Here is a 22,493-nt window from a genome sequence, read left to right on the forward strand (position 1 = left end):
ATGGGCAGGTTGATAGTGTCTGCTCAGTAATTCATCTCAGTACCAGGATGGAAATCAGAGGCATGTTTCTGAGGTCTTTGAGTAATAGTGACTTAAACAGCAGATAACCATTTAACTTTTCCACCTCGAAAGTCAGTTTTATGGCTGCCGTTCAGTGAATGTGTGTGTTGGTTCTAGAACATTTTTTCCCTTTCCCTGGAGGTCCCAGAATTTTAGATGCTATTTTCTAATATAACTGTTTTCTGATATACCCAGGTTGAGCATTCCTTCTTCATTCTTAGTGATAAACTTTTCCACTCAACTCTATGAAACTCCAAATAAGCTCCACATTGCAAAATACAGTGGGGAAAAAATATTGGGAGACCTGGTTGACAAGATAAAATAACACAGTATGTGAATAAAGATGATTCAAAAGTTGTATAAGTGTATCTCCAAAGAACTGTGATGGAAATGGAAATGTAGCAGTCTGGAGTGATAAAGTACCAAATAAGTGAAGTGATAGGAACATTCAGGGACAGAATTTCAGAGACAGTTTATTTGGGGATAGCAGCAGGATGAATGATGTCCTTTATTTCCCTTTCATTGTGAATGCCCACGAGGGTACAGAGGGAAGGGCTTGGTATCATGCACATAAGAAAATTGAACTGTATTCATACTGAGAATTTTTCCCATATACATAAGTCTATAAGTACTGATCTTTTAATTATGCAGGTCTGGCCATTTCCTTTTCCATGTTTAAAATCCATGCATAATTGTCCATTGGCTATGGAATAATAAAATCTTGAATATAACCGCTAAGAACCTACTGGATCTGGCTCCTGCACCTCTTCCCAGTGTCACTTTGTCCCCTTTTCCCCACTGTCCTGTGTCCCACCTGCACTGGCCCTCTGGCTCCTCAGCAAGATCATCTCCTTCCTGCTCTGGGCTTGTCACACAAGTCCCCTTTCAGTCTGGAAGCCCCTTCCCTGCCTACCTTACCCAGCCAGTTTCTTATCCATCTAGGATTTAGCCTGAATCTTCCCCCTTCAGTGAGGACTTTCTCGAGGACCCAGACGAGGTGACGTCCGCTGTCATAGGCTGTGCACGTCAGTGCTGTTGAAGCAGGCGTGACCACTGTGGTAGATGAGCTGCCTGCTGGGGTCTGAGAGCCTTTAAGATAGCAACAGTTTTGTCTTCACTGTACCCCAGCACCTGTCACAGCGCCTGCCTGTCACACACAGGTGTTCGGTAAATACTTGCGGGAGGACTGCATGAACTAGGGTCTGTGTTCCAGTCTGTGGGCCTTGTTGCTTACTGGGGACATACAGGAGTTGAAGAATGTTTATTGAACAGCTCACAGATGGAGTTTGCACCATCGGGGATGGGGAGGTTGACATGCTCCTGGGGAAGGAAGAGCGAGAGCTGCTGGCTCGAGTACCAAATGCGAGCGGGTGAGGAGTTTAAGTTCTGAGACAGGTGATCTCTTAAACACAAGGCAAAAAGCAAACCAATGTACTCGTGTGTCCAGGTGCAAGGTGCAGTTTCCCTGAAGTTACTTCTTAGAAAAATAGTTGTGCTCTGCATTTTCTCAGTTACTTTATTTTGGTCAATGAAATACTGTTTGTGGAAGAGAGCTTAGCCTGAAAGAACTTCAGTCAGTGCTAGCTTCGGTTGCTTAGAGAGGTTTAATAATGAAACAGGTTTTAGAAGGCAAAGGAAGCAAACAGACTTAAACTTGGTAAATATTTCTACCACTATGGCTTTCTAGTAAGTGTTACGGTGATTGTAAACCATTAAGACTGTTTCTTTGGGGAAAGCAATATACTAGCCTTTGACTGTAGAGATTGTAGAGTATAAATCCACAGGACAAAGAGGAAAACAACTATCTAATGATGGCTTTATGTATGGATTTTAAAAGTTGGAGTGTCTAAGGAGCTTTGCAAATGAAGATAGTATGCTCTGAAAAACCATTTTAAGAGACTGAAATATTTTTTATGTGACAATGAATTGCTTCATTCACATATTAAATTGCTCTGCACAGGGAGCAGGGAGCATTCATGGTCCAGGAGCTTACAGCCATGTTGCTATAAGTAGGATTACAAAAAAGTGTTAGCTTTTTGATTGGATTCAGGCATAGACATAGCTGCATGATATATACTAGCTTGGAGTAAATCTTTTTTAGCTGCCTTGGCAAGCAGGTTAAATGCATTTGGCATTGCAGCCTTACAAAGCCATCTTGCTGTGGACACATTCCTTTTAAAGGGGGGACTTTCAGTGATCTTTTCACTTAGGCCATTCACAGTCTCTGAAGAGTGTCCCCTTGTACCCAGTTCACACTCAGGGGCTTATATTCGGGGTTCGTTGTAAGTGGACATGCAGAAGGTACTAAACTGATCTGTCTGTTGACCAAATAGAAGGTGGGAAGTCTTGAAGTGACAGCAGCAGTGGCAGCACATTGCTTGACAGCTGTTCTGAACCCCTGGGTATCTCTACAGCTCTCATCACCAGGTATACTGCTGGTGTCAACTAGCTGGACAAAGTGACTAAGCACTGCTCCCCATCCACCAGGCCCTTTCCATCTTGTCAGTTTGTCCCTTGAGGACATACTGCTTACTCTGTTAACTATCTGTGGAGCAGTAAACAGGTACATTTTGCTTTCAGCAGCCATGTGGAGATTTTGTTATTTATTGGCTCCAAATACAGCAAAGAGGATGTGGACTAAGATGTAATTGTGACTGAGTGTGGTCAGATACCACAAAGTTAACTCTTTTCTGGAAAGACTGGGTTGAGATGAGATGCCACGAGCAGGTAGGATAGCACACATCAAAATGATCGTGGTGGCCAGTTCTAGATGTGTGTTAGAGGGATTTGCCTTTTGGTATACTTGACTTTTTATTTCATTTAAATGATAAATACTGGATTTTATTATAACTTTGCTGTGTAACTGCAGTGCCTACATTACAGAATTAAGTTTGCTTCTCTGCTTTTTTTCTACCATTCTTTTCCCTAAGAATGCTGAGTGGCCCTTTGCTGTTCCAGTCTGTGTGTGTTGTATTTCTTTCTCCTGACATTCAGATTAGCCTGGTTCTTCATCATTTTAGAAAAAAACAGGGAGCAAGATTGGGAGGGATCTGAGTTGGACTCAGGAACCCCCCTGGTTGCCTCAAAGCGTATTGTGAATTTTCAGTTACTTTGTCGGATCTGGACAAACAGCATATTTATATAAAATTCCTTCTGTCTTTAAATCCCAAGGAGCTTCCCACTGAAGAGCATTTAAGGAAAAGAAAGGTTATTATTGGCTTAGGAAGCCATGAATGGGAGTGTGTAAACAGGGAAACTAAGACACATGGCCTGCTCCTGGGAGGGGAAAAGTTAAGTGACTCAGGAAACTAGTTGGAAGTGTTGAGCTTGTATTCCCATCACATCTTGCATGCACATAGTTCTGCTGGGATTACCTGGTTGTGTCTGTGCTCTCCCATAATATCCATGTATTATTATTCCTTCCCAGGGCCTGAGCTCCTGCCGTAGTAATGACTATAAACATTTACTATGTGCTAAATATTTTATATACATTAATCCTAAGGACAGCCCTGATACAGAAGATATTTCCCCCAGATGGGGAAATACCTTTTGAGGAAGCCAGGCCTCAGGAATATAGAACAATACTTGATGGGTGGGGGTTGGGACTAGCACTCTTTACCTGAACCTTAACCTCCTTGCTCCCTTGTCTCCTGTAGTGGGAGCCCCATAAATAGGAAGGAAAGATGACCAGCAACACCCTGGTTGGGGATGTTCTTGACATTGGTCCCCAAAGTCTGGGGGACTAATCACCAGTGTGGGTTCAGGATGCATTTAGGCTCTGGGCCCGTGGATACTATCTTCAGACATCAGTAAACACAGAACTGATTGAGAGGTTCTGCTTGGACGGGGTAAAAGGCTGAGTCTTCCAAATTCTTACTTTGCAAAGGGTTGGAATGGGACCCACTTCCCACAAGCACAGTTAGGGAAGGTGTCTTCATAGTTCCTCCAACGTGGCAGTGCCCTGCCAGGTACCAAGTCGCTTGGGAAACTGCTCTTATGGTGGCACTGAGATGAAATAATTGGCTTAGTTCAGAAGTGTTTTTTCTTTCTTCCTTTCCCCTCCATAGAACTATTGCTTTCATAGCAGAAACTTCAAGGTGGACACAGTTACACTCAGCAGAAGACACTATTTATGACATCCTTAAGAAGTATTTAAGTGTTGTGTTTGCCTCACTAAAGAACTGAGTAGTGAATGTCGTCAGTTTTAAAGGGTACAAGTTCATTGGGCCTGGAGGGTTTTTTAGTCTCTTAGCACTGTGGTTCTCAGCACACACTCCTGTCATTTTGGATGTGGACCAAGCTTGGTGTCCTCTTAATGGGTGTGATGCTTCCTGCCTCAGGTGACATCTGGGTTCTAGGTCTTGCCTCTCTCCTTTTAAGAAATGGATTGAAAGTTTCAAGTGAAAAGTCTATCTAGTTATTCATTTCCATGCGGGTGACTTTTGTTTGATGCTATTATCTGTGATCGATCTCAGACTGGTCTTCCACGGAAGGTTGCTGTGTTGTTGGCTGCTGTGCTCCTTGAGGGATGGAAGCTGATTACCTGAATCTTGCATCCTCCCCAGTGAGTTACAGCAAAAACTCATGTCCTGAGCAAAAAGGTTGTTCCCTACATTTTCTATTCTATCAAAAGGGCTCCTCCCCCTCTCCCCCAACCAGAGCTCTGATTTCAATTTGAAGCAGAGATTTGAGTGCCTACTAAAAACTTTGGACTTTATTTTAGTGCTAGGGTTATAGTGCTGAAGAAATAAGTGTTCCTATTCTTGGTCTCTCAACACAGGAATGGACAGGCCATTTATCCAGGTAGCCACCAAGTTAGCCTGGAGGGGGGCCCCTTCTTGTCTGTTCCCAGGGAGCCCTGCCCAGGCGGTCTTGCTTCAGATCAAGGTTTCCTTACAACTGACTTCAGTCTGCCTGAGGCTTAACACTGAAACCGCTGGGTGTGTCATTGTAAATGGGCATTTACACTTGTTTTCATGTGTAATTACAAGATACTTTACCTGTATAAAATATATACTCAGCAGGTCCTGGGCTGCTGTAGGAAAATCAATATTTCTCCAGGAGAGAGTAGGCAGTGGAGGACTTACAGTCAGAGCCTAGTTCTCATCTCTGGTTCTGCTCCTGACTTGGCTTTTGGTCACTTGGGCAAATTATTCAGTACTTTTAACCCTCAGGTTTCTCCTCTATAAAATAGGACTGATACCCCTGCTTATATTAACTGAGTTTTGAAAATAAGTTGAAATTATTACAGTACTCAAATTGACTTATATTAGTGTAAAGTTATGGAAGTAGCATGTCAATAATTACAGGGAGTGAGTGTTTCAAATGTCCCTATTCTTTTCCCTAAAGTCCACCTTCTCTCTGAAGCTCACTTTGAAATGGTGGTTTTAATTCTGATAGCACATTGAGCACTTGGGGGAACTTTCTTTTCATTTTTAAAATGCAGTGCTTGGGCTTTACCCTCAGGGATTTTTTTTTTTTTTTTTTTTGAGACAGAATCTCACTTTGTTGCCCAGGCTAGAGTGAGTGCCATGGCGTCAGCCTAGCTCACAGCAACCTCAAACTCCTGGGCTCAAGCAATCCTGCTGCCTCAGCCTCCTGAGTAGCTGGGACTATAGGCATGCGCCACCATGCCCAGCTAATTTTTTTTTTCTATATATATTAGTTGGCCAACTAATTTCTTTCTATTTATAGTAGAGACGGGGTCTTGCTCTTGCTCAGGCTGGTTTCAAACTCCTGACCTCAAGCAATCCACCCGCCTCAGCCTCCCAGAGTGCTAGGATTACAGGTGTGAGCCACCTCACCCGGCCTACCCCTAGGGATTTAATCTTGATTATTCAAGTGTGGGACATGGGTGTTGGTGTTTTTGTTTTTAAAGATCTACAGAGTTCTTAAATGTTCTAGCATTTAAGGCTAGATTTAAGGCTAGATAGACCTGTGACCTGCAGGACAGCAAAAGGATCCTAGTAATAGGAAACCTTAGGTTTCTTATTTTCTTGTTCCCTAATCCTATCCAAAGTCCCATCAGGATCCCGCTTTCTAGACAAAACAGCATGTGATATCATTATCATTGCCTAATATTTACATGCTCTGATACTAAGGGCTCTCATTTAATTCTTGGAACACTTTATGAGGTGGGTATGATTTTTTAACCCCATTGTTCAACTGAGGAAACCACAGCTCAGATCCATTCATCATCATAAGTGGTGGTTAGAATTCCCACCAGAGCTGTTTGACCCTACAGCCCATACACTTAGCCACAGTGCTATACTGCATGGTAATTCATGTAACTGGGTAAATGTTGTGCTCTTGTGGAGAGTGTATTTACATTTTAGCTGGAGCTTTTGGAAGGGAGTTCTTAGAAGAAAGAATCCACAGGCTGAAATTCTGTGTTCAACCACAAGCTGGTGGGCAAGGCCTCTGAGCACATGTGTGTCTGTGATACCCTACAAATCACAGTTTGAGTCAAGTCACATGAACTGTTGGTTCTCAAACTTCCTTGAATATTGGATTCATCTGGGGAGCTTCAAAAGAAAAAAAAAAAAAAAAACACTGCGTGGTTCCCACACCCAGAGATGGACGGAAGGTAGTCTTGGGTGGTGTTGCTGGGGTTTGTAAAAGCTCCCAGGTGAAGCTCATATGCAGTCAGGACTGAACGCTGTTGACATAGCCAGCCGCTGCCTCCAGCTGTGTGTAGAACTGTCAGAGATGGCCCTGCAGCTGGAGAAACCAACAGGGGGCTGCAGAGAGTAGCTTGGTACTGATGCATTTGCACTTGACATAGGCATCAGCCTTCTCCAGGAAATACAAGAGACTCTTTCCAAAATCACAAGCTTTTCTTTGTTAATTAGGTCAGGCTTGCTATCTTATTTACTTTGATATAATCGAATTAAGCATTGTAAAACAGGGTGCTGACGAATTGAGTGGCACTGTAATCAGGTTATAGGAGTGAGCGTGTCTTTCCGACAGTGTCTGCGTTACAGCAAGTCTGGTGGAGGTCAGATTGGTTTGAGGGAATTTCTTGAAGGTGAGAAACTAAAAGGCAACATGGAACCTTATTTCTAGAGAGTTTCTGTCTGGCTCATAAAATGATGGCTTTCTGTGAAAATGTTTTACTGCTTATCCATAGTCTAAGAGTGAGAACCCATGTCAGGAGAGAGGGTATACAAGATACTGTTTGCATCCTCTGCAACCAGAATGGTGTGTGCTTTTAAATGGAGGTAAAATTCACATAATAGAAAACAATTCTAAAGTGAACAACTCAGTGGCATTTAGCATATTTACAATGTCGTGCACACACCACCTCTGTCTGACAATATAAAACATTTTCATCACCTCAAAGAGAAAACCCTTCCCTTCCAAATCCTTTCATCTCCAAAGCTCAGATCCATCTTCCTCAAGTCTTTGCTAGCTACTGGGGCACTGTGTCTCCCTTGTTAGTTTGTGTGTCTGCTTTCCTGGCCATTTACTTCACACTGATCGTATACTGCTCTGTACATTACAGAGGCAATGCATCTTCCTCGGTGGATAGGTTGTTGGGGGTGGGGGTGTTTGCAAAGCTAGCATGTAAGGCAAAATTTGATTATATTTAAAATTACCCTTGGAAGATCTATAAATTGCTCATTATGCATGGTGTGTGTGACATTGGGTAAACAGCCCTGGTCAGTAATTTATAGGCACTTTAAGCTGAGACTTTGAAGGTGGGATCAAAGTGAGGAGTAAGGAATTGGGGGATGCTGCCTGCAGATGTCGACCATCCTGCACCCCCAGAACAGAGGATTGACTTCATTCTGGTGCAATAACGAGCCACAGTAATCTCAATGCACGTCCACATGAGTCTATATTGTGGGGACTCAGTGGGGACATGCTAGCGGCCCAGATATTTACTGGGTTTGAATCTCACAGCTTGTTTGGTCAGATCTGTATACACAATATCCTTTTTAAAAGTTATATGAGAATTTGGCCACCTACTTTGTGTCCTTTGAAGTTGGCATTAACTTTTGTTGCCCCTTTTTCCCTATCCTCCCCTTCCCCCAGTGAATAGCCATTACTCTCCTTAGGAGTGGGTCACATCACTCCATCAGAGTATATTTCTGTGTGAATTAGCTACCCAACTAGATTATAGGTACCTTAAGTTCAGGGTGTGGATCTCCATGTTTGTACTTGATTACATGGTGTTTATCGCAGTATGTTTTAGATATAAACCAGGTGCCCCATAAATGCAATTCTGTTTGATTCCTGTACTCAGCAAACCTTGAGCGAGCATCTGCTGTGTGCCAGGGATGTACCAGATCCCAGGGATACCAAGATGCCCAGTAGTATATCTGAAAGACCATGCTGCAATGAGGTGAAACTGACGTGCAAGCAATGGCAACAAAACCAGAAAGAGAGCTAATCGTAGAAGAATTTATTGTGGCAACTCAGTTGGGTTGGGCTAACTGTGTAGGGGACAGGGAAGGAAGTGTCCAGTGAGGATATGGTGCTGGAACTTGGACTCTGCCCCCGTGGACAAGTGAGGAAGGGCACCCTGACTGAGGAAACAGCAAGTACAAGGGCAGAGGTTGGCAAACCTTCTGTAAAGGGTCAGATAGTAGATATTTTAGCCTTTGGGCCATAAGGTCTCTGTCACAGTTACTGAACTCTGTCAATGAGATGTGAAAGTATTACATAGATACTAAGTGAATGAGTGAGCATGGCTGTATCCCAATAAAACTTTATTTGTGGTTGCCAAAATTTGATTTTCATGTAACTTTTTCATGTTATGGGAATATCATTCTTTTAACTTTATAACTATTTGAAAGTTTAAAAGCTAGCCTTAACTCCTGGGCTATATAAAAACAGTGTGCCAGATTTGGCCCACACCTAGAGCTTGCTGACCTGTTTACAAAGGCGGGAAAGCAAGAGATCACGTTGCAGGAGCAGAAGAGCAAATAGGCGCCTAGATTCTGATTCGACGGGTCCAGGCGGAAGCTGAGATTCTGCATCTCTAACGTGCTCCTGAGTGGTGATGCTGAGGTCTTCACTTGGAGGAAGAAAGAGATGAAGCATCATTAGGGTCGTACTATGCCCTTGCTGTTGTGATAGGTTTTGTGGATATGGGAAAATCTCAGTAGCCCATTTTCTGCATATCAGGTAGTTTTCAGTCTGTTTAGAGAGGGGAGAGATGAATTCTTCTAGATGAAGAATTAAATAGCCAGGCAGTGAGACTCCCCCAGTGCTGGGTGCAGTTAACTGCCCGATGACTGGCACATGGCTGCAGGGTGAAGGCCAGGGGCGTCCCTGCCTGAATTGGGCTGGGCTCCTCACCTCCAGTATCCACACGTCATCACCTCCGTTGGGTTCCTGTTGGAATTTTCCCCGTTCCCCTCTGTTTAGTCATTCTGTTACCTTGAGGCATTCCCGATGTGATGTACATGGAGTGGAGACTCTGCTTTCGGTAAGATTTCTTGGGTGTGCTGACTGGCAGGGGCAGTCCCAGGAGCGTAACTCAGAACAGAGAACAACCAGAGAGAACTGTAGGAAAGCCGAAGAAAGGACATTCACCCGAAGCATAGGGACAGAGTCTTAAAGGTCATTCCAGCTGGATGGGCTTAAGAGGCAGTGAAGGAGGTAAGTTAGAATATCCAAGGGCAGAAGAAATGTTGACAGTTAAGGTGAGCCAATGCTCAGAAGGTTTTCTCTGGAGATAACTCAGAACAATTGAGCTCTCAGATGCTATAAGGCTCTTTGTTACTCTAAGGCTCTGTAGTTTTGACTATAAAAATACAGCAGTATCTTGTGTGTAAGGCAGGCAGAAGGTTAATATTCCGTCAACTTGTTTCTTTGTAGTGCCAAAAACAAATGACTTTGGCTTATACCTTGGGTTGAGACGTCAAGGATGCAAGTTGGTCGATTCGTTTTCTCATTGATTAGTACTGATTCTGTTGCCTTATGACTTTCACTGCTCAATAGTGAATTAGAGATAAGTATAGTAGGCATCAAAGTTTTACCTAAAAAAAAAAATAACAAAAACAAGTGATCATTTGGAGGAAAACACTTGTTTTTAAAAAGCAGAACCAAAATCCAGCTGGCAGCCTGTGCACAGGTAACTGACTGGCCACAGGGTAGTGCTCAGGGATGTCACTCTAGGAATGAGATGCATTATGCTGACCCAAGCACATGTTCAGGTTGAGCTTTTGGGCAAAAGAGCCTTTTATTGCAGGTTTGCTAAGGATATACTTTGGCCCTGAAGCCATATGTATGTGTGTACTGATAGCTTCGAAAGCAAATAGGCCCTGTGGACGTCGCTTATGTGTGAGATGAAAACTTAGAAATTTGACAGCTGTGTAGAGGCTGATGCCAGGAGTGACAGCCAGTAGGTCCAGATGCTGCTGTTCATTGCTGTGCATGTTAGTCTCCTTGGCAGCTTTTCTGTCGCCTTAGATCCTGACTGTGTTGGTCCGAGGTAGAACCCAGAATTGGTGTTTGCAAATCTCCCCAGGTGATTCTCATGGGCAAGTCAGGGCTGGGAATCCCCAAGTTACATTGAGAATGTATTGGGCCCATCATTGGCGGTTGCTCCTCTGTCGCTGCTTACCAAGGGCTGTGTTCTTTCCTGCCAGGACTTGGCCAGGTCAGTGTCTTTTGTCTGCAAGCCAGAGCTGCTGGGAGGAGGTTGAGTGGGAATTTGGGGTATATTTGTGGCTTAAGGAAAGGACAAATAAATTGAGATGTCTGACCACTCAGAGATACTTGAATATGCTGACCACTTTCTTTCACTTCTGTGGGAAAATCATCTTGTCCCTGAATGGAGAATATCGCAGCAGAGGTTCCTGACCTTTGAAGATTTGCTGTACTGTCTTGATGTTTCTTTGTGTGTGGTGTTTTGTTTGTAGCATGCTAGGTGCTTCTTCTGACATAGCTGTTTTGTAACACCCTTTGAGATAATAGTATAAAACTCTGGAAGATATAACAAAATGCAGGCCCAGCAAATCTCTCTGAAATTTTAATTTCTTTGATCTGTCATGTTGTCTTAAGATCTACAAGGTGCCCTCGGCTCCCAGTCCTGTGAGTTATTTGTCTGTTAACACGGATCATCTTCTGTCTTGAAAGCCAAGGGGACGTATATATGCGCAGATAGTTTTAAAAGTTTTCCTAATGGGCCCCTCCTGGGTAGTGACACATATTTAGAAACTTCTGTTCTCATCTTTTTCAGTGCACAAGGGTCTGGATCCCTGACCCTGATGAAGTGTGGTGCTCGGCTGAATTAACCAAGGACTACAAAGAGGGAGACAAGACCCTCCGGCTCAAGCTGGAAGATGAAACGGTAAGTGCTGGTTCTGAGGGGTGGCGAGCTCAGGTGTGTGTTGAACAGGACTAGATGATACATAGTGGCTGGAGTTTTTCTCGGATATTGAGGCTTCTGAGCCCTTGTATTCTTTTCTGTTGCTGTTGATAACACATGTGAAACTGCTAAGCCAGGAAGCTGCTCTGTGGATGTCAAGTGCCTATTAGGGTTAGCAGCTGAGAGGTCATTGGTGGTTGAGGCAAGAATCTTCTCAATGGAGTGGAGGGAACAGGAGGTTCCCTTCCTGGGATTGAGGCATAAGTGGGAAGTGAGGGAGAGTAGCTACTGCAAGGGTCTGTGCAGGGAACAAGGCCAATGAAGCCAGCCTGTCTAGATTGGGATCCTGGTTCAGCCATTCCTAGCATTGTAACCTTGCATGAGTTAACTATCTTTCTCTGCCTGTTACTTCATCTGTAAAATGGGGATGGTAGTTTGTCTAGGCTGCTCTGAGAATAAAACAGGCTAATATGTAGCAGGTACTTAGAATAGTGTCTGGTACGTAGCACTCCATTTGTGTTAGCTGCTGTCATGAGCATTTTTTTTGTTGACTTTTCAGTTGGTTTCTCTCAAAAGGAAGACAAGGTAGTTAACTATCAAATTCTATTTCTCCTAATACATCGGATTCAGTTTCCCTTGAGCCTTTTGTGATTGGTACATTCCACAAATAGTTTGAATGCTCACCCTGTGCACCGAGTTGGGTCCTGGGGGCAGATGGCTGAACAGTTGCAGCCCTGGTGTTTTTGGCGGCTCAGTGCCTGAGCAGGCAGTGCATGTGAACACAAAAGCGAGGCAAAGGATTGTGACTAATGACAGTAGACACGGAAGAAAGTGGATGGGGTACAGGAGGGAGAATGGAGGAGCCTGCTCTGAGGTAGGGGTGTTTAGCAAGACCACGCTTCTTGAAGGAGAGGGGTTGGGGAAAGGAGCCAGACAGGGAAGACTCAGGGTGCAGTAGGCTGAGAGTGAAGCATCCCAGGCAGGAACTATCTGTGCTGAAGTCCCGAGACCTTGTCATGTTCAAGGTAAGGAAAGGAGGCCAGTGCAACTGGAAGCCATGGGAGAAGGGGACAGTCATGTGGTCTCAGGCTGAGGACCCCGGCAGAGGTAGTTCATGAAGGGTTTACAGTGGAGGGTTGGAAGAGAGAGATTTGGAACAATGTGGCAAGAAAAACTCAAGACTCTGCATTGGGATGGATTGAGTTTGGGATGCAGGCGTTGCATGAAGAGGTGGTTTGGGTTGGTCCTCTACCCTTTGATCATTTATTGCTTGTTTTCATCCTTTCAAGCATTTTGGTCTTGTCTTCTTTTCTAGAGGGTTGGTGATTAACTTGTTGACCAAACATCCTCCTGGTGCCAGCTTATGTTTTGTATCAATTTGAATGTATCATTTGGTAAACTTGCAACAGTGAGTTTGTTAGCAAATGTCTGCACCAAGGTGTGTACCTCTCCCTTTCCTCTTCCTAGCAGGCAGGTCTTGCTAGCTGCCTCTTGGTTTTGAGATGAGAAACACAACTCCCAACAGATGGAATTATGTTTACCATGTTGAATAACTTCCCACCCCACGCCTGAAACGAAATTAGTCCACACACTTGGATGGTGTATATTCTACTCCAGCAGATTTCATTTCACTTGATCTTTTTCAAGTGGGTGGGTGTTTTTGAAAAGTTGTACGGAGGTAGTGGGGAATGATCTGTGTTGCTAAAAACAAAGCAGATGCACGCCTCCCCTGCTGAAAAGGAATTTGGCCCTGCATGACTAATCCTGGCAGCTGCCCAGGGCCTGTCTCCTCCTCCTCCTGCTACCAGGCCAGTCGGTGTGTAATTGGAAAGGAAGCCTGGGGCTGGAGATGAGCAGCTCTCGAGAAATAATGGGCGCTGAACACCTGAGTCTGTCCAGGTTGCTCATGGGTTGGTAGCTTGTCCATGGCTGGCTCTGAGCTGTCATTACGAGCAACTCAGCAGAGCTGTGGACCAGAGGTGGGAGCAGAGAAGTTTTACGGCTGGACTCTGAACACTTGAAAAGAGTCTCTTGTGAAGAAGCTGAAACCATCCTTGGTATACTAGCCTGGCTGGAAAATTCACCCCATCAACCTCTGGCCCTGAAGTCCAGTAGTGTGGGTTTTACTGCAGTGGAAAAGGATTAAAATAAATTAGGGTCTGTTCCATAAATACGATAATGTTCCCAACTGACTTACAGGACCTTCTACCTACCTGCTAACCCATGCCCTCTGTTCAAGGTGGTCAAGCTTCTCACTGTCTCTAACATGTTTTGTCACCTCTGCTTTTGCTTATTTATTTTTGTGGCAAGATGTATGTCACATAGAACTTACCACAGCTATTTTTAACAATTAGGTGGCAATTAGCAACTCATTGGCATTCACATTATTGTGCAACCATCACCACTGTCCTTCTCCAGAACTCTTCATCTTGCAAAACTGAAACCTGGTCCCCATGAAACACTGACTTCCCAGTCTCTTCTCCCCCCATGGCCCCTAGAAACCTCCATTCTACTGTCTGTCTCTGAATTTGACCATTCCAGGTACCTCATATATATGGAATCATACAGTGTCTGTCTTTTTGTGACTGACCAATTTCACCTAGCTTGATGTAAAATGTTTTATATTAAAGCCAATGAGAAGATGGCAAACTTTTAGGGGCTTAGGGGGAAAGGATAGAAGCCACAATGGGTACGAGATAGCTAGGTGTGCCAACCCTTGGCACAGTACTGCGGTCTTAAACTGGATCAGGCGTTCCCTGGCATGCAGTCCTTGGCGGTAAGGTAACTTCCTCCTGCCTCCCCTAGAGCAGAGCTCTGCGCTGCCGGTCAGGCCTGCTCTCTCTGGGCCCCACCCCCCTCGCAGACGGCTCAACTCCTGCCCTCTAGCGGCAGCTCCCTCTTCCCATGGTTTTGCGTTTAAGTTCTGTTTTCCCCTGAGTTTGTGTCCAGTGTCTGCACCACGTTGATGGTGAGCACTCCCTCTGTGCAGGGCCCTGGCCTGGTGCTCGTGAGAGGCTGACAGAGCGCATGGGCTCTACAGAGAGTAACGTGCTCCATCCGTGGGTCAGTACCTCCATGACCACCCCGAGGTTTGTGGGGCTGCCGTACGAGAGATTGTGATCCCATAGTCCGCTTAAATGTTTAAGTATAGTTCATCAAAATTTGGATTTTACATTTTTAATTTTAAATCGAAAACATTTAATATTTTAAAAGTAAAGATATTTGCAACTCTACTACTTGATCTCCGTCCAGTTGCCAGTGTAAATCACTGTCTTTGAGTCTGTTAAGCTGGCACCTGTGTACAGACACGTATATATAAGAGAAATAGGAATTCTGTGTTGGAAAGTATTCCTCATTCTTCCTGTTGCAGTGGTTGCAAATACTTAGCACATCTGGAACCATGGTTAGAACATGTGGAGATGGCTGGGCGTGGTGGCTCACGCCTGTAATCCTAGCACTCTGAGAGGCCGAGGCGGAAGGATCACTCAAGGTCAGGAGTTCGAAACCAGCCTGAGCAAGAGATAGACCCCGTCTCTACCAAAAATAGAAAAGAATTAATTGGACAACTAATATATATAGAAAAAATTAGCCGGGCATGGTGGTGCATGCCTGTAGTCCCAGCTACTCGGGAGGCTGAGGCAGAAGGATTGCTTGAGCCCCAGGAGTTTGAGGTTGCTGTGAGCTAGGTTGACGCCATGGCACTGTAGCCCGGGCAACAGAGTGAGACTCTGTCTCAAAAAAAAAAAAAAAAAGAAAAGAAAGAACATGTGGAGAAGCAATTACTTGGACCGTTGGCCCAGCTGGGAAAAGATATTCCATTATCTAAGAATCTGATATTTCATTATCTAAGAACATGCTATGTTCATGTGTCTCTTACATAGACATCTTTGCCACCTGATTCCTCTCCCCACTGCAAAGCAGTATAGTCTCTGACATTGGTAGTGATATAGCCTGTGAACCTTTAAAAACTGGGCACCATTTTCTTATTTCAAGGCCATGGGGCTAGAGATGTGGAGAGGCATTTGCCCAGGACTCAAAGGGGCGTTAGTCACTAGAGTGGTGTTGAGAGTTGCAGTCATTCTGTATCTGCAGTGAATGCTGATCCCAAGGACGAAGGCACCATGTGTTCATTAGTAAGTTCATTTTGTGTTTTTGATATTTGAGGCCCTCTCAAATGCAGGGCCCAGGGAAGGGGCCCTTCTTAGATCTAAGGATGGCACTGAATGAATATATCAAGATACTATAGCAAGGGCTTATCAAGCATGGTTCTTCATGTCAATAAGCTATAGTCCCACAAAAGAACCAGGACTTCTGTCTTTGAACGTTGGTGCACTCAGATCCATACATCTTAAGAATGCCTACAGAGCTCTTGGAAACCCACTGGAGATTAAGTGCCAGCTACACACATCTCTGGCAAAACCCAGAGAGCTAAGAGTGTCTGAGAATACTCTTCTGGTACCAGTAGAGTTTTTTAGTGGTGAGCTTGATTACTTTTTTTTTTAAAGCTGGTTATTTCAGTTCTCTATTACAACATTAGTTATAGGTCTTCTAATAATTTTTATATTTATCTTAGTTTTGCTCTTAGTTGCTCAGTTATGGTTATATTATACATATACAAACTGTCTTAAGACATAATATTGCATATAATTGTCTACTGGTGGTGGTATCAATGTAGCTAGTCATCTTGTGTTTAAAAAAGTTGTAAAAATTGTGAAAAAATTGTAAAATACATATAACATAAAAAGTGGTAAAGATGATAAACTTTAAGTGTACAGTTCACTGGCACTAAGTACATTCACATTGTTGCATGACCATAATCCATCTCTAGTTGATTACCCTTGAAGTTATTTCTACTTACTCATTATCATTGACCTGTTTTCCTACTATGTATGTTTTTTCCCCTGTAAGTTAGGATGTTTTGCCTGGCTACTTCTGCATAGAGATGCATGGGGCAGCAATTTGGCCCACAAGAGCCATTTGGCAATGTCTGGAGACATTTTTGGTTGACAAAAGTGTCATGAGCAAGGGGTTTGCTACTGGCATCTAGTGAGTAGAGGCCAGGGGTGTTAAGTACTAACACATAAGACAGCGGCCCCATGATAATGAATTACCCCCAGCCCCACATGTCAACAGTGCAAAGGCTGAGAATCCCTGGTGTAAGCCCATAAAGCAAATGGTCTAGTCTGTTCATTGCTGAAATACACCAAGTTATGACTTAAACTGGGACTCCATGATTCTGACAGAATGTGTAAGCTATGTAATAAACTGATGTCAAAAAGATTAACCTAGACTCCATGTTTTTATGTTGCTGTTTAATTTTGTTTATAATTCAAACCTCTTAATTGTATGTTGACCAGGAAGTTTATCCGTGGCTTTTCATTTATCACCCTTTTCTTGTAATTACTTGCAACGACTGTTCATTCATCATTCATTCATTAAAAATAATTGAGCAATTATTATATGCCAGGGTCTGATTCCATGGCAGTGAAAATGGACATCTGTGCCTTTGTGAAGCTTTCAGTCTAACTTACAATAACATAAATAACTTATAATAACATAAATAAATATAGGACTTAGAATATGAAAGGCTCTAGGCCCAAAATCTTGAGAAATCTTTCTAAAACGATAGTGGCCATGGGTAGAATACTTGACTCTACCCCACCACACCCTCTCTCTGTCCCCCAACTCCAGTACTCTGTTTGAAACCCCTTTGGGCCAGCTACCTCCGAGTTCCCAGCTGCCTTCTCAAAGCAGGAACACTGAAAGGTGGCAGAGGTGGGATCTGCATGTTCCATGATGGTTCTTTGCCCCCTGCAGTTAGCTTGGATCCTGGAATGGCTTTTGTCCAGAGGGCTGAAGGTAGAATTGATGCACATCACTTGGAGGTGGAAGCAGAGAAAATCGATGGGAGTTTGCTGTGCTCTTCTCTTCACCTGCCTGGTGGCTGTCCAAGCCGTGTGTTGGTGTCAGCGACTTCATGGAGCAGAGCCCCCTGCTAGCCAGCCTTGGGCACCTAATATGAGTGAGAAATGAACCCCGGTGGTATTGAGCCACTGAAATTTCAGATTTAATTTGTTAATTTCTCATAACCGAACTGACTTTTCCTAAGTGAAGTTGATGTAAATGAGAGTATTTAATTTTTCTGGTAACTGAGTGCCTGCGCCGTGTCGAGGCCTGTGTTAAGTAGTATGGGGGAAGAATCAGAAGGTTCCCTTAAAGAAGAATGAGCTTTCTGAGGACTGGAGAAAATACAGATAAAACTTACACACAGAACTGCTGGAGAATGAGAAAGCAGAACGTTCATTAAATAAATGTGTGTTTTGTACTCATTTAGGACATAATATAAAACAGCCTTTTAATGTATATTAAAAGAACTTAGAACCACACACTTGCTACTGTAAGTGGGACTCAAGCTTTGAGCTCTCCTCTTACCTGCGACTATAGTTTCCTTCACTTTGCTATTCCGGTAGGGCAGCTCTTGTAATTTCACAAATGAGAACATCCTTGCATCCACTGATCTGAGTTAAAAACCTTCAGCCAGGTGTAGTGGTGCGCACCTGTAGACCTGTGGTCCCAGCTGCTGGGGGGCTGAGGTGGGAGGATCACTTGAGCCCGGGGGTTCTTGCCTGGGCAACACTGCGAGATCCTGTCTCTTAAAAACAACAACAACAACAACAACAACAAAAACAACTTTTGGCTAATAAACAATAAGGTTGGAAGGGTCCTTAGAGACTGTCTTACAAGTAGGGAAACCGAGGTCCATGGGAGTGAAGTGGCAGGCTAAAGGCCTACAGCACTTGGGTTCAGTGGTCTCAGTGTTGGCTACACATTAGGAACCCTGGGAAGTTTAAATAAAAGACAAAGCCCAGGTTGCAGCCGGACCAATTAAAGCAGAGTGCACGGATGGGACATAGCACAGTGTCTTTCTCAAAAGCTCACAAGGGGATCCTAAAGTGCAGGAAGGATAGAGAGCCACTGCTTTTGTTTGATGGGCCAGGACTTGAATACCTGGTTTAACTCCTAGTTTAATGCTTTTCTACCAGAGTAAGTACTGCTTACCTAGTGCCTCTGAGTCAACACTGACTGATTGCCAGCTGGTAACTGTTTTTGATTAGTTTCTCTCTTTTTTAACTCTTGTTCTTTGGGTAGATAATAAAAACCACTCTCTTTCTCCTGCTCTGTCTACCACACACAATTATTACTAGGCCTGAATCTTTGTGCCAGGAGTTGTCATTCAAAGATGTTTTGATGATGGTGCTCTCTCGCTGTAATACTATATGACATGGGCACGAAATGTAGGATGGGAGAAGTCAAGATGTTCTATCCGACTTATATTTTAAGTCCCTACTAAGCATTATAGGACCTGCAAGGTTTAGCACAGTCTATGCCACTGCTTCCAATAGAATGCTGTGCTAGCATGGAATGGTCAATTTCTTGAGTTGTTTACTGTGGCAGTCACTAGCTACAAGTGGTTATTGGACCGTTACAGTATGGTTACTGTGATTGGGAAACTGAGGTTTTAATTGTATTTAATTTCAACTGACTTCATTTAAAAAGCCGCTCGTGGCTGGTGGCTACCCCATCAGCGAATGCAGGTGCAGAGCAGTCCCCTACATGTACACCACCCCCCCAAGGGACCAGTTGGAGACCCCCTTCTCTGGTTCCCAGCTCCTGGCCTCAGAAGAAAGCCAGGGACTGAGTGCCAATTTTGTGATGGGTGTTAACATTCAGCCTCCTTTTTACCTCTAAAAGCCCTGCTATTACGAAGTGGATGGAGTCTCTTGTGCCAGGAAGTTCATGGCCCCTGATTGGGGTCACACACGCTTAGATTTCAAATAAAGCCATACTAGCTAAAAAGGCTGGACACCGGCAGCAGTGTCAGAATCGCATTCCTGTTAAAACAGAACAACGTGTTAAGTCTCTTACTCCTTCCTTCCCTCTGGATGTCCACACACCAGGCAGAGCTGTAGCTTTGAATGCTGAGCTCGCAGCGCCTACCTCTTCCCTGCTGCTCCGGGCATTTTCACTCTTTGCGAGTTTAACTGTAACCAGTACCGCTAGTTTATGTGTGGGTGCTTTCACAAAATTGCATATGTGTTTGCCCCACATGTCAGGGGAAGTGTCTTTTGAGAAGAGAGTCATCTGAGAATAGATAGAACGCCAGCATTTCTGCCTCGGGGTTTAAAGCCACGGGCTCAGGTGCCGGCTTTCTAATCTGAAACGTGAGGAGCTGGGCAGGGTGTGCTCTGAGGCTCTGCAGTTGGCTGGCCCCGTGCTGCCTGCTGAGCTGGGGGATGGGGCAGGCATGTTCCAAGGCGGCCAGGGACATCTCTACCAGGGCACCTTTAGGGTGGCTCCGGGAGGAAAGCGTGATTAGGGTCTTGGTGATACCACTAACAGCAGAAGGTACCACTAAGCAGATACCACTAACAGCTACCAACTCTTGAATGTAATGAAATAAAATTCAACCCTGAACACCCTATTTCCCCTTGGTCTCGCTTTAACATATAGTTTTAATAAATGGGATTCTCTTATAAATTCTCTAGACACCTTTTTCTTAATTCAGAAGAATGTTGTGGGTAGCTGCCCGACCGTCCATATAGGTCTGTCATGTTTTAGTGTCATTAGCTATGGTTTCAGTGAGTCTGTATCTTGGCTCACTTGTAAGATTGTGTGACCAAGGAAGGAGGAGTCTGTTGATGAAAAATTTTGAGTAGGTGTTGCCTGCTGCCCTCCAGAGAGGTTGAAGCAATCTGTTCCCTCAGGTGGCACTCCTGTTTGTCCACATGCTTCCTAGTTAGGGTCTTGTTGGTCTTTATGCTTTTGCTCATTTGGTGGATAGTAGTGCTAATAATCTTTTATTTGCATCTCTTTGATTACTGGTCAAGTTGAAGAGTTTTTCATATGTTGTCTATTTGTTCTTATTTTATGACTTGTGTTCTGTATACAATTTTCTTTCAAGGTGTTGATTTTCTTTTTGATTTCTGATAACTATCTAGATGTTGAGATTATGAATTCGTTACATAATACAGAGTCCCTGTACCCATTTGACTTTGCACATGGTGTTTTATGATAGTTTTCAAGTTTTTTATTATAGTGAAATTTACGAATATTTTCCTATATTGTTTTGGTTTTTGCAGCATCCTTCAAAAGTTCTTCCTTCTAAAACGTATATAAATATTGGCCTGTTTTCCTATTTTTCTTTTTCAATGTTTGTTCCATCTAAAACTTTGATATGAGGGAGTGAAAATAGAATACTGGCATTTTTTCCTAAATGGTTAGTTTACCTACCAACATTATTTCAAAAATTCCTCTTAACCTTTCATTTGCAATTTTAACATTATTATGTACAAATTGTCTCTATGCACTTGCGTTTATTTCTGGATCTATTACATTTCATTTATCTGCCAATTTTAGCACCCTTCTTGTAGTACTTTAATTGCTGGATTTGTAATACAACCTAAGATTTGATAATACAAGTCCCTCTGAAAAAAAAAGGGGTATGGGGCCAGGTGCGGTGGCTCACGCCTGTAATCCTAGCACTCTGGGGGGCCGAGGCAGGAGGATCGCTCAAGGTCAGGAGTTTGAAACCAGCCCAAGCAAGAGCAAGACCCCTTCTCTACTAAAAATAAAAAGAAATTAATTGGCCAACTAAAAAAAAATACACACACACACACATACACACACACATATATATATAAAAAAAAAATAAATAAAGCCTGGCATGGTGGCACATGGTTGTAGTCCCAGCTACTCGGGAGGCTGAAGCAGCAAGATTGCTTGAGCCCAGAAGTTTGAGGTTGCTGTGAGTTAGACTGATGCCACAGCACTCTAGCCGGGGCAACAAAGTGAGACTGTCTCAAAAAATCAGATAAGATAAAATAAAATGGGTATGGGAGGAACTTTGGTATTTATATTCTCTTAAAAATTGACTATTATCTCAGTAAACTGAGTCTATGTCCATAGCAGTTTCTAAAAGGTTTATGTAGACTAATAATTCTTAAAATGTGATCTGTAGGCCACCTGTATCAGAATTACTTGAGAATTTCTTTAAATTTTGGATTCCTAAGCCCCGCTCCAGAGCTCTTGATACATCAGTTGGGGTAAAAAAACTGTTTTTACAAGTTTCCCAGAAGATTTTTAAGAACACCATAAGAAACTTAGATAAAACATTGTGCATAGCAGCCAAGTTCCTCTTGTTTAAATGTTTAAAAATATCCCCTGCTACTTTTTTATAACTTACATGTGTAGATGTATGTGTCCATATGTGTAGTCAGTTATAAATGTGTCCTGAGATTTGATCTTAAAAGGTATAATCCTACTCCCTGATTTAGGTTGTGAAGAAATACATGTACACGTGGTACAATTTGAGGCCACTTGTAGAGGGCAGTTTGTTACTCACAAGATAATCCAAATAAAAATTGAGTTGTACCAGCAATAAATGGGGCCAGTCCAGGAAAGTGCCTTAGATGGGAGAGAGAACAGCACCCCAACTGCAACCGAATTAAAGATTCAGTGTTTTTCATTAAGAAACAATAGACCACTCTCTTAAATCTGGTGCTTCCTTAATGTCTTGTCAGTCTTTTACCTCAATATCCTGGGATTATGTTATCAGCAAATTTTCTACCTGTGCCAGTCTATCATGGGAACACAGATATTTATTCAGCTTGCCTTTCTTTAAAACATTATTTATCTTTGTCACTTCTGATTGTGCTAATGATCCCAGGGAAGAAGACAGGACATTGACCATAAATGCTTCATAACTCTGCCTTTTTGTGTCTGCTGCTTGCATGTCTTTAGATTCGGGAATACCCAATTGACGTCCAGAGCAACCAGCTGCCCTTCTTACGGAATCCAGATATCTTGGTGGGAGAGAACGACCTCACTGCCCTTAGCTATCTGCACGAGCCCGCAGTCTTGCATAATTTGAAGGTCCGTTTCCTGGAGTCCAACCACATCTACACCTACTGTGGTAAGCGCGGAAGTGTCTGTCGGCTGTGTGTGTTTGAAAGTGCTTACCAGCTTTAGATGTGTAACCATTCTTCAAATGGTTAAGAATCCCACTTTCACTCTGTCATTTATAAGTACCTCTCCACTGAGACCCTGAAAG

General features: G+C 43.4%; 1 protein-coding gene across 2 annotated transcripts in view; it reads left to right on the forward strand.

The window, feature by feature from the left end:
- The window catches only part of MYO5B (myosin VB), a 283,722-nt gene that overhangs the window by 111,642 nt on the left and 149,587 nt on the right, over positions 1–22,493 (forward strand). For both annotated transcript variants that reach the window (XM_020282335.2, XM_075993885.1), the window contains exons 2-3: positions 11,255–11,365; positions 22,184–22,355. In XM_020282335.2, coding sequence (XP_020137924.2) covers positions 11,255–11,365; positions 22,184–22,355 — 283 coding nt within the window. The remainder of the gene's footprint in view (positions 1–11,254; positions 11,366–22,183; positions 22,356–22,493) is intronic.

This window comes from Microcebus murinus, chromosome 17, assembly GCF_040939455.1.
Source record: "Microcebus murinus isolate Inina chromosome 17, M.murinus_Inina_mat1.0, whole genome shotgun sequence".
NCBI lineage: Eukaryota > Metazoa > Chordata > Mammalia > Primates > Cheirogaleidae > Microcebus > Microcebus murinus.